This window comes from Acanthaster planci, linkage group LG08, assembly GCF_054643075.1.
Source record: "Acanthaster planci isolate LZ-2023a linkage group LG08, COTS_SCS, whole genome shotgun sequence".
In the NCBI taxonomy this organism is placed as follows: domain Eukaryota; kingdom Metazoa; phylum Echinodermata; class Asteroidea; order Valvatida; family Acanthasteridae; genus Acanthaster; species Acanthaster planci.
The window spans coordinates 11,843,604-11,856,590 of record NC_141784.1 but is presented as its reverse complement, the minus strand read 5'-3'; the positions used below and the strand labels follow the sequence as shown (position 1 = coordinate 11,856,590).

The following is a 12,987-nucleotide window of genomic DNA, read 5'->3' as shown; positions in this document are numbered from 1 at the left end:
GATGCATTAATCCACCAATCAGACCTTGGCCTTATATGTCATTCTTGTTTTTTTTATCTAGTGTTGATTTTTAACAGTGTACGTAAATTGAGCAGATGGAATAAGTTACAGGCATCTTGCTTTGCAGTTTCTGTGTTTGTAAGGAACATTGATAGTAATTTTACTGAGTTGATTGATGTAGGCTCATTCGAGTGCAATGAAAGCAGCAGTTACTGTCCATTTACAGCGAAGATCTATGTTATTAATGCAGTCATTAGAAAAACACAAACTGTGACCAGTGAATCAAAACCATTCTGATTAAACCTTTAAATTTCCCCTCATACATTAATGCAAAATGAGGTTTCTCTCTCCTTTTTATGCAGAAATTTTGTCACAAAAATTATGTGATTTCATGCAGCAAGCAAAACTTCATGTGGGTTATTTGTGGCTGTAGTTTAGGTACATGTACATGAAAAACACAGAAACTTGTATAAAGTTCAACCATTTGCTGGTGATGTTTTTTTTTAGCCAAAACCTAACTTTGGAAAAATTGCAGGATATATGTATTGGCCACTTTTCAGATAACAACCATTACAGGTACATATTTGATGCTTGAAATTCATTAGCGCTACATGCACAAGTACGTATGTGTACATGTATTTCTCACTGCAACCTCATAATTTGCAACACTGTGATGCCTTGCCAGAAGGTGATATTTGCCATAACAGGTGCTTTGTGCATTTGCCAAGTTGAAGTTCAACAAGGATGCATATCTGCAGTCCAAGGCTCAGAGAACTATATTTTAACCTGTCAGCTTTCCCAATGAATCAAGATAGCCTGGTTGTAGCGGTACCATATTTACCCAACCTTCATTGCAGACTGCTTAAATATGAACAAAAGGTTTGAATCGTTTTGTACGTAGGTTGTCAGGAGGGTTTGAATCCATTTTTGGCAGACAGGAAGTACCCAGTACCCAGTCATCTTTATTAAATTTATCCCATTTTTCCTCGACTGCAGGACCCAAAATTGGTACATGTAACTCAGAGTCCCCATCTAAGGGAGGAAGGAAGGAAACAAGTTAATGACCCCAGAGCTTCTTTTCCATTGACAGTCAGCCGTCCATTCACAGCATGACTTACAATTGACCACTGTGCAAGAATGAGAAAAAGTGTGAGTACACTGAATTTTCTTGTGGACCGCTGACATTTTTTTTCTTACCAAATGATGAGGCCACTGTACACATTCATAAAGTCAACATTGCTCGGAGGCCAGTCTCTCTAATCTCAATTTTCTGGCCAGTGGTCCAGCTGTTTTGTTCCATCGTTGCCATGTTACTTGTGTGGAGTCTGAACAAAACCTTTATATTATGAACACATACATGTACATGTATACCATGTGAAGGACCTCCCTGCTTGTTATCATTAGCTTGCGCAACGTAAGTTGTGTAACGCTACCATTTTTCACCCCCATTTTTTGAGCTCTACTTGCGATAAGAGTGCCAATTTAAAGTCGTAATGACTTCACTCTTTGCATGTACTTTAATATCTAAAGTAATATTTTTCGTAAATGACAAGTCAGTGGTGTTTGTCTTTACCTCTAAACAATTCAGAATTGGACCGTGATATCTGTTTTCCAGGGAATATCAGTGGGTCCGTTGAGACTTTTTTCAGGAAAAAATCCTTTTAAGCCGACAAAGAGGAAGTTTTACTACAAAATAAGTTTTGCTGTGTCAACCTACATGCACACTTGCACATGTGAGTAGGGGTGAATACATACATGTACAAAACTTGCTTCCCGTACATGCCTATATCTCTCAAACAAAAGTTTTGTATTTGTAATTTATAATTGTGCAAATGTTTTTCTGTGGAAATCATGCCTGGAATACTGATTATATTTTCTGAATAAACCAGCCTTAATTTTTTTTGTTAATTTATGGCTTTATTAAAAAAGTGATACAAAGTACATGTGTACCTCTTTACAAGCATTAGTTTTGGCATCATTTTTTGGCCCCCCAAAGTGAACTTTGATTAGCTCTGTTGTTCCTTTGTTGTGCGCTTGATGTATAGGAATAGGTCAACTTGATGGCCACCTCCTTGGCCATATGAGCATACGTCATGGGTTTTCTGGCCATGGTTTTTGCCCTGGAAGGCTTTGACTACAACATAACTTGGCAGTTGGCATTGAGCGCTTTGTTCACCAACACAATGGATGTCTCAAGCCCCCAGACAGGGCTTTCTGTTTCTCTGCACTGTGGAAATAACTGGGTTTAAAAACCTGTCGGTTTTCTGATAAGTGCTGATCATGGTGACTTATGTCATGCAGTTGACCTTAAAATTCCAGGGTGGCAATCGGCGAACCAGTGACTTTTGTTGTGGTTTTCTTTTTCTCTTTGGTCACTATTTGTTGAAATTTACTCTATTTATGAATGTTATGTTAGTTTGTCTGTCTGTTTTTTTCCAGTGAGTGAAATTTCCCTCAACTGTGCATCTCTCAAAACTTAAGAACCAAACTGTTTGAAGTGATAATTACTTGAAATAGATGTAGTCTCAAAAAGATATCCCCTAATTCGGTAATTCTATCGATTCAGTTGAATAAGTTTCACTTTAACTAGCCTTGTTCCACAGTGAATTTATACCCAAAGAAAGTGAGCTTGTACGTATTGGTTGTCACGGAAACATGAGATTTCATTTATTGTATTTTGTACCTGGAATGTTATTTTTGAAGTTATTGGTACCGAGTTCTTACCTTAGCCAATAAGATGGATGACACTACTACTAGTACACATAAAGTGATACATTAAAATTTGTAATACATTTACAGATGATACTTGAATGTATGTGAAGAACTTCTGAAAGACCGCTTGAAACATGTCACAAACATTTCTTAGCGTGTGAAAACTATAATATACTGGCAACCGTCCCTTCTTATGTGCGGTGTATGCAAGAATGTTACATGTACAGGTACCAGTAATCTGTTTGACAAAACTCTTTTGAATATTTTCTGAAACTTTTATTTACACTTGAAGCATTTCTCCTGTCCAGATCACGTTCTAGTACGGAAGTATGCTACTGCATCTGTACAAGGATGGATCCAGAACACAAATTTTCAGAGGGGCAAACTTGCGACTGTGTGGGGGGGGGAGAATTTTTAAACTTCATGTAACCTTTTATGAACTTTCAAAGGGGTAGGCTACATTTTGGTGGCTCGGTCACCACCATCACCATGAACTATCAAAGTGAAACTCTCATCCAATGTGGTTTCTTTGGGATAAGAATCCAATCCAAAGCCAGCCCCAAACTTCTCTTTTTACTTCTCTCACGGAGGGGCTAAAGAAAAGCCTCCTGTCCCTCTCACAGCTACCCCCTGCTGGCTGCTTGCTTTACTCTGGTACTGCTGCATGACGCAAGCAGTGACCTTGTGGCTTCTTCACTGGAGCCCATTCTTTGCTCAACTTCTGTTGTGTCAAAGCTTCGGGGAGGAGACCAGAAACGCCAAGTCATAAAACAGCTGCATTGTCAGGCACGTTCTTTCACGGTCCTGTGGATGAAGAGGGATGACTGCCAAAGATTACTTTCTCTGCGTTGTTGCCAAAGCACTGCTTCTTATACACTGTACATGTATATTCCTAATTTGAGATCAACATAATTCTGTCCAGGGAGTTCTCTTCCTGGGGTTTCAGAGTTGTTTTTTGTGATTTCATTCATTCTATAAATTTGGAGTTCGAAAGTGTGACACTGTTTAACGCTATTACATCTGACCTGTGTAATTTGAGGACATGTATTGGTGAAATTTGTTTCAAGCTATTTTTATTTGTTTCCTGAATAATGCACGCTTCAAAATTAAACAAGTTACATACATGTACAAAATCACGTCAAATGTGACAGGGATTTGAAAAAAATTGGATCTCAAATTTATAGAACTACCATTACCATTTATAAAGAATCTTGTTATTTAAGGACTGTTCAAGAGGAGCTCTATGGTACAAGCATGGAGGAAGGTACAAGTGAAGGTGAATTGTGGAAGGTGCTGGTCCTTCAGTATATGGTAATCACTGGCTTGTCAAAATAGCCGCTTGCATAGTGCAAGGCCACAGAACTGTAAGGTATAACAGAGGCCAAGAGGGAAGGCAGTGAGTGACCAAACACTGATTGAATGGAATGCCCTTTGTGACAAGTCCAGGATGCCAGTCCCCGCCAGCCAAACTGATTGGTCGGCCGGGGTGAATGAATAAACAGGAAGCGGTCTGCAGTCCTGTTGAACTCTCTCCTGATTGGTTGGTTGGCTCAAAAGCCACTGGCAGTACTTATTTAGCAGAGGACATGTGCCAGTATGTCTAACTTGAGGTTGAGCCTGCACCACTCTCAGTCTGGTCACCAACAGCAACAGTGGATTTTATGTATTTCTTGTGTTGTAATTCCACGCTAACAATGTTGGATGTACATGTAAGAGTTTTAGTTATCAGCTTACATTGAAAGGACCAGGAATATAAATGGATGTAATGCAGTGTAGGATTGTCTGCCAACAAAAGGTAAGATTAAAATTTTTGGAAATTAAATTTCTTGATGTACATATGTATATCTTTTGTGTAAAAAGGCTTTGTTTTTAGGTTACTAAACTTTGACTATAAATCGCTGTGGTTACAGAACCTCTTGTGATCTTAATCCAGGGAAAATACATAGAAATACATCTAGTTTAATTTGAAGAAAGACAGCAAATTTAGTTTTTCAGAAGACAGCATTTTCCTTGTGTTTATGTGGAAACATTTGAAAGGTGTAATTGCCATGGTCGCCCACAAAAGTTTCACCATAGTTATCTTTCACAAATTTTATTTCACAAAAGTTAAATCGTGTACTCACTCTTAGCTAACTTTTTAGCCATCAGTTTTGTTTTCTAAATTTTTGGAAGTTTAAGATGTTAATAGTGTACATATTTACAGATAGTTTATCTTGGTTTGTTGAGTTATCTTAGGCATTATCATCCATCCTTACCACTCAAACAGTATGTATTTTAGTGATCTTGTTTGGATAAATAACCATAAAGAATTCAGTTCAAGTTTTGTTTAACCACAAAGAACTATTTTTCTAAAAATTTCTCTTAATGGAATTCCATTGCGAGAAGTATTTGTCAATTTTGTTTTTTCTTCTGATGATGATAAATACAGTGTTCTTGTCCATAAGTTGGTCTTTGCTCTCAGTCTTCTTTCCCAAATACTGAATGTCCTTGCGCTTCTAAGTTCCTTTCCGTGACTGGCTACTGCCTTTCTGGAACTCTTTACTTACTAAAGAAACTTAATACAGTGGCAAATATATATTCACCAGTAGAACTTCTATTTTGAGACGCCTGGAAAAACAAGTTTTTTATATCGGGACGGATTAAAATCTACCTCTGAAATCAGCTCGGATCATCCAGGGATGTTGGAAATATCAGTGCAGTTAGGGCAGTTTCCGTCTTGCCATGAATGCATAGAATCACTTGCATGTACACGTGTAGGTATTGTTGGATTTCCATAGCCTGTTGAGGCAAATGGAAAAAGTCTTAGGTTTCACGTGTGCTTCAATTCCCAGTGGTCTTCCCGAAGAGACAGTCCCGACAGTTTGGAGATGCTGGCATCTCTCCCTGCAAGTTACACTCTGTTGTTCCTTTTGAAAAAATATGCCTCACTGAGTGTATACAGCCAATTTTTTTTTTTTTTTGTAATCCTACTTTTTTCAATAAAACTTGCCTCAACCTTACTTACTGGAGAAACAACCCACAGAATTGTAAAGAACTTTGTGCAAACAAGTCAAGAAAAAACAATTTGGCTAGGATATGATTTCTGCTGAATGGTGTGAGTATTACCTCACAGTGGAAATGCCACGCCTGGACAGAAATCCAACTGAACTGCTTGTGGTAATGTCAGATAAATTAGCACAAACTTTGTGTGCAAGAAGGTAAAATGTACAGCATGAGTGTGAATCAGAAGTTGTGCATAAATGTGGTTTTATACATGTATCTTGGAAACCCGTTGGACACTGTAAAGTTAAAGAAAGTATGCTTGATGTCTTGGCATTGGGCAGTGAGTTCCCAGTGCAGACATACTCTACAACATAATCTGAAGCAGTGCCATGAGTGATTATTTGCGATGTATGTGCACCAGGACTTCCTTGATCCAGAATGAAAAGTGCCAGCACTGTCTCGTCTGGACTTGAGTCTGCCTGTCCGAATATTAGGCAAAAATAACTTTGAACCAACAGATTTTAAATATTGAATTTACGTCCCCCATTTTCACGTACACTTGATGGTACGGTATACACCTCTCCCATAAAATTAGGTAAAATACAAGGAGTAACATGAAATTGGTTGTCATGGTTATGAAAAGTTTGGCTGGAATTGGAGCAGGCGGGTATTTGATCTCAGATGAAACCCTGAATTGCCAAAGATTGTGAGTACATGGTGTATGCATATTCCATTTAAAAATCCTTTAAACTTGTCAAGGAGTGTTTTTTCTATACACTTTGGAGATTTCTGAGGGAAATGGTTTCATATTTACCATCATCAGCAGGACACAAGGGTATCAGAAAGTAACCCATTGTGAACCCCGTCAATTCTGAATTCCAGTCAGGCACTATGGAACTCTTTTGAATTCAATACTTTACTCCCTTCTCACTCACTTCCCCTCCCCCTTTCCTTCCCTTCATGCACCCCCAGCTTCATTGCCAGTCCAATTTGCATAATTAATTACTCTAACTATCACTGCCTTGCCGTGTGGTGGCATTTCATCATAAGCCAGGAAAACACTGCTGTAATCAAATAACGGAGAATACAGGGCCCCCTCCCACTCACTTTTATTGAACTAACATGCACCCATGCCAGCCCATGATACAACTGATTGTAATGTATTCCTTTGGAGATGCACTTCGGTGGTAATCTCGGTCTGGTCGTCCATCCGTGAGTTGGTGTGCCTTTTCTGGGAAACTGCTGTGCCAGATAAATGAAAAGCGAGTTATTTCCTTTAACCAAACCTCTCTCCCCCCTCAGCTGTCTCAGCTAACATCTGAGAAAGGTTTGATGTTGATGCATTGCAGGCCTAGCATTATAGAAGGAAGGAAATTATACAAAGTAGTCGGACCAAACCTCAACCTTTAATTGTGTAGAGGGCTCTTGATGTTGCATCATAAAGCTCTTCAGAGAGTGCATGGGCTGATCATGACAATGCAAGGTTACTTTGTGATGTGGTTGGTGACCACGGTGCCAGAGAGCTGTCTGGAGTCCTCCTCTGGAGTTACTCACACTAGTTCTGACTGTGGATGGAATAAAAAAATGACAAACCCCAGCGGTATGACTAATTCATGCGGACAGAGGGCCATGGGTGGATAATATAAAATGAGAAACTGTTGGACTGAGGCGGTCATTTGGCTTACGATATAGCGGTGCTTGCAGCATTTGTGGGCAGTCAGCCCGCATTTGTTAAGTGTTACATGTATGTGCATGTTATTCTGCCTTGATGCTTAACCTGTACTACGGTACACTGATGTATATGTACTCGTAGTGTGGACTTAGTTTTATGGACGTGATACTTTGCTGTAATTCTTTACATGTGATTGTTAATGGTTCTTCTACAGTACAGGAGAAAACAGTTAATTGGCAAGGATTTTTGTAGGGTTGCGTGTTCTAAACAAGTGCTTTTAATCTTGACACTTTTCCAAATACTTAAATTTTTGTCTTAATATCCCCGTTAACCCCAAACCCCCTAGATTTTACCAAATCCAGGAGATTCAGGAGGATTATGTAGGATTTAGGAAGGTCGAGCCCAGCTGCCATCACTTACATCACTTAGCTGGATGTCCCATGAAAGTTGAAGTACCGTACAAGAATGTGCCACTGCCAAGGCAGTTAGAGTTACTGGCATCATCGTGTACGCATATATGCACTATCCATGAGATGCTGGGCAACTTCACTGAAAACTTGATTTTTTTCAACTGCTACCCATATCATTGTTTTCTGCTCTGCAGAACTGAAATGTCCAGCTCCAAGCAACAGCGCACGGCTCCCATCACCTCCGCCTCGCGCCTCTCGCCCCCGTCGGCTCGGCTGACCACCAGGCCGTCCACACCAGAGGGTGTCCCGCTGTGGTTTCACGGCCTGTTGGCACGAAGTGTGGCCGAGGATTTACTGTTGAAGAACCCACAGTCAGCTGAGGGCTTATTTCTGGTCAGACAGAGCAGCAACAGAGGGGGTAAGAGACCAACATGTTAAAGCCCCATTTGTATGATTTTTATGTTTTTTCCTTTCATGTAGATCCTCAGGACTGCTTGTTTGACAGAACAATGTACCAGTACATTTACTAGTACTTATACACTTTGTCCAACTGAGCAAGGAATTTTGTGCATCATTGATACTTGATCATTGATGCAGCACAATTCATGAATTAAAGCTTGTCATATAGTGTAAGGTCTCCATAGGAGAAGTTAACATTTTATGACACTGCCCCCACAAAATCAATATTGAATGAGATCAACACGATACATTCCAGTTTTGCAACTTCTGTGTCTAAATGTGCACAAGACATAAATAAACTGGTTTCCTGTCCCTTCCCTGAACCCCACTTTTCCAAAGTATTTCCTTCCTGGAGTACATGTATTTGGGAACTCCTGGAGTATTTCGGAAATACACATTCTAACTTCACTAATTCTAACCATTCTCAAGCAAATAAGTTTATGCATGACTTCAATAGTCCCTAGGGGGTTGGGGTTAATGAGGTATGGACATCTCTTTGACCTTTTTTTATTTGGAATTACAGTAAACTCTGACTTAGTCGATATCATACAACTCGGCAAATCACTCAAGTCTTCAGTCTTTCGGAAGTCCCTATCATTTCTAATGCATTTCCATTAGAATTTTGTTTCTAAGTCAGCTTTTACAAGTAGTCATCTTGCTTAAGTCAGTGTGTTACTCTCCTAGCCCCCATTCCACAAAAAGCATAACAAAATCCTTTGTGTAAGTCGGCATTTAAAAAAAAAATTACACAGTGGCATCGACTCTGTGCTGCAGTTGGCAAGAAGTGTCAGTTTAAAGTCACATACATGTACTATCGTCCATTCATTGGTAAAATTCATGATCATTGCATTGTTGTTTGTGTAGCTTTACAGTTACGTAATGAAGCGGGCACTGCTCTGAGAGATCCCAGACCTTTCTCTGCCAGCACATGTACATTACGTAAAATTGTATGGATTTTCTCCAAATACATGTATGTGTATATAATATGAGGGTATGTGGAGTCAAAATTGACAATGCTTTGCTTTCCCACGATCCAAAACATGAAGCAAATTGTATTGCACGCATAGTGTGGTGGAAGCACACGAGACTTGACGAAGCATGCAGAACACACTGGTTCCTACTGCAAAAAGTATTAACAAGAGCAGCATGGAATGGCTGGGAGCTAGTGACCCTCATGACAACTCAAAGTACATTCCAAACTTGGACACTCCAAAAACATGAAATGATCGAAAACTTCTGAAATGTTCCTTCATTTCTCTTTATTCCTCTTTATGTGTACAGTAGGTATTTTCTGCTTTCAGGTATTTGTTTCAACATTATAGTGCACATATTTTCAGAGGTCCAGGAGAGGGCAATTTTTCTTGTGGGCTGTCGGCAGACTAATGCAGAGTTTACCGGTCCATGTATATGTAGGCACTCTGTTCGCACTAAATGACCGTTGCGCTTCAAAAAAACCCCATGTCAAAACCTTGGAGCATTCTTACAGAAACCATGGAACATTTTTTTCATTGTATATTGGACTAGATATTTTGTGCATTGCATCCAAATCACATAGATGCACATTTACATTATATATGCAAAGGCAATCATTTCTTGTAAGTCGGCAAAATGACGGCTTCCTTTGCTTAAGTTGTCACAAATTTTTGGGTCCCAAGAGTGTTGAATTAGCCAGAATTTACTGTAAGTGCAAGATTCTTTCTGCTTTTCCTTCCTACAGGCCATTTTGTCATCTCCGTCTGCACTGGCCAAACAGTTAACCATTACCTCGTAGAGACGCTGGAGTCCATGTTCTATGTCCGGAGGGACCGATGTGAGGAGAGAGGGCGGGATATTCAGGCCAGGGACCTTTGCAGTCTAGTCCACTGCTACCGAGCATCACCTCTGGATGAATCAGGTATACTACATGTCAAGGGAGGGGGGGTAGCGATACAGCCAGACGTAGTGCCCTCTTTTGTTTAGCACATTCTAGCAGGATAAAATTTTGGTTGGTTTTGAGGCAGACATGTTTACACACATCTGATGTTGAGAATGGCTCTGGAGGATGCATTTGCCAGCAAAAATTCTGGCCCCAGACTATTTTGTGCAGCCTTCCTCGCAAGTTAAGCTTCATAGAAGAATGAGCACTTACATGTACAATATCATTAGACCACAGTCCAAACAGAAGAAGTTTCTGTAAATTAAAAATGTTTGCAATGTTTGACAATTTGATGCAAACCTGGTGTGCTGAATTTGTGTGGTGCTACATTTACATTTCAACAACTAATTTTCTGTCAAAACATCCTTTCTGATAGATCTTTAACCGCTAGTTTTTTGTCTTGATTTTGTGGTGTATTCAGGGTTAATATTGAAAGATGGTCTTCTCAGGACAATCCCGGTTACTGTAACAGCACCCCTGACTGCCATGACAAGATCCAAAATCAACCACAACTACATCCCTCTGCATATGGACAACCGGGAATACATTGCCCTAGAGGACTTCACAGCAGGCGACGACTTGCAAGCTCTGAGCTTCCGGAAGGGGGAGGTGCTGACCGTGCTGCAAAAAGAAAGCAGGAACTGGTGGTTCGCCTACAATGCCCAGCAGGACTTGGGTTACATCCCGGCTTCGCTGGTCTCAAACCTCAAGGAGTGGAAGCAGAAGTGCCAGAACAGCGGGGCCTTCTGCAACCTGGGCTGCTCGGACTCGGACGGGGTCTTCGTCTCCAACCGGGAGAAGACGGACGAGAGGAGGGAGATGGAGCGTCGTTGCCTGCTGGACGTGAACTCCAATGTGCTGGGCATCTGCTGTGGATGCTCAGTGTCGGTGCCGGCCAGCCCCACCCGCTGCAACAGCAGCCCCTCCCTGCAGGAGAATTCCTGCCACAGCAGCAGCAGCCGAGAGGTGGTCTGCGTGTCGGCCGATTATATTGCCTTGTGCCTGAGGCATCGGGAGCACCAGAAACTCTGCGAGATGCAGAGGGTGTTTGATGCCAGGTTGTCCCAGCAGCTGTCGCCCCCAGGCAGAAACGCACTGCCTAACAGCAGCCGCCAGTCCCCGCCGGACTGCAGACGGGACCTGAAGCCGAGGCCTCTCCAGAGGAGCCACACGGAGCCTGCCAATATCCACAGTGCCCCGCCCTCACCCCACCGAAGGACCGAGCTGGGTCAAGCGCCGTCCCACAGCAAAATGAGCAAGGAAAATGTACCCTGTTTGCTGGTCAGTGCAGTCTCAGTCAGCGAATTGTCATCGAGTGCCATGCCAGATAGGAACAACTGCAATAACAAACAGCACGGCTTTCCGAGGTCTTTGTCAAAGGAGGGTTCTGAGTTGAAATTGCTCACCTGCTTTGAAGAGGGAGAAACCAAAGTGATAAGCAGTAATTGCTCAGCACAAACAGACGGCAAACTTGAGCCAGGTGACACCCATGCGGCTAATGGAGAGATATCAAAAAGACCAGATTCAAGAGAGATTGAGAAAATCTGTGATAAGCCTTACGATCCTGTAGCGACTTACCTACGACTGGCAGAGTGTACAACTGGCCCTCAGTCAGCCATACGTTAGTGAACAAGCCAGTATGTCTACTCTTTGTTAAGATTGTGATTATTCTTCTGACAGAACTGACTGAGAACTTGGAGGGTTGAGCTAACCCGACATTGGAACTATGTATTCCTTGAATAAAAATCCAGTTTTCATAAAATGAAACTTATATCTTACTAAATGTATACAAGACTATCAGTATTTTACATTCAAAGTTGCAACTACCGTACTGTCTTCATTAACTTCGTGTGTTTCTCCCCAAATTTGACTCGCTTAAAATATTGTTACAGGCAATCAGCCTGTTCTAAAATCTTAATTAAAGAAAAGGCAGTTACTTGGACTCCGTATATTCTAAGTACATAAGATGTAATTGAAAAGTTTTAGCACAGCGATTGAACAATAGTCTGGAAATGAAATCAACTCCGGTCTCCTGAAGGGGCACATTGCTAGTTTTAATAGCAAATTCTTTTTTTCTTCCTTCATGTCTGGATGGCATGTATGAATTGTTCAACAGCCTTCAAGTTACAATTTGTACTTAAACGCACATGTATTTTTGGTTCTTGTACTAAATGCATGCTTCTTGTGTTTTACACAAATAGGTCTGATACCCTGCCCTATATACTGGATTTCAGTTTAAATGATTTATTCGAGAATGCTTCTAAGTCTGCACTCAAGAAGTGTGCTCATAGCAATTGGTTTGTGCTACACTGAGTAACATTGCTCGCCTTGCATTTTTCCCCCAGCAGCCTTTGTTAGGACTCCTTCCCCTGACTTGCCTGACCAGGACTCGAACCTAACCCCTCCTGCTTTCTAGTGCAGAGGTCTTGCCCGCTTCTCTGCTTAGATGTGTCATTAGATTTCATACAGTAACCATACACACACTGAAATAGCGAGAGATGAGTTGAAATATTGGACATTATTACCTCTAGAAAGGACACCAGGGAGCCATCCTGAGTTATCCATTTCTCATGTTTCCTGGTGGTTACAGCTGCCAAAACATTTGCCATTGAAGTATTACGGGAAAGCTCTTAGGTCTTAGTTTGACGTAATAAAAAGAATTTGAGTCTGAATAAGTTACATTGTGTAGTTGACTACAGTTCATGAAGACAAAACAGAAAAATGTACAATTTTGTCTTAACAATTTTGATATCCTAATTTTACCCAAAATTTCATCAGTTTGGGAAAAAAGGCTTAGTTTAGCTAGATACCTGATTACAACTTTTTTTTAATTATAC

The 12,987-nt window shown here is 40.9% G+C and overlaps 1 protein-coding gene across 5 annotated transcripts in view; it reads left to right on the top strand.

Moving 5' to 3' along the window:
• Positions 1-12,829, top strand: part of LOC110984176 (uncharacterized) — a 37,376-nt gene extending 24,547 nt beyond the window's left edge. For 2 of the 5 annotated variants that reach the window (XM_022244072.2, XM_022244073.2), the window contains 4 exons: positions 997-1,149; positions 7,971-8,194; positions 9,953-10,129; positions 10,572-12,829. In XM_022244072.2, coding sequence (XP_022099764.1) covers positions 7,978-8,194; positions 9,953-10,129; positions 10,572-11,776 — 1,599 coding nt within the window. In that variant the 5' untranslated portion in view covers positions 997-1,149; positions 7,971-7,977 and the 3' untranslated portion in view covers positions 11,777-12,829. The other 3 variants (XM_022244069.2, XM_087139696.1, XM_022244074.2) reach the window with 2 other exon arrangements.
• Positions 12,830-12,987: the final 158 nt, after the last annotated feature.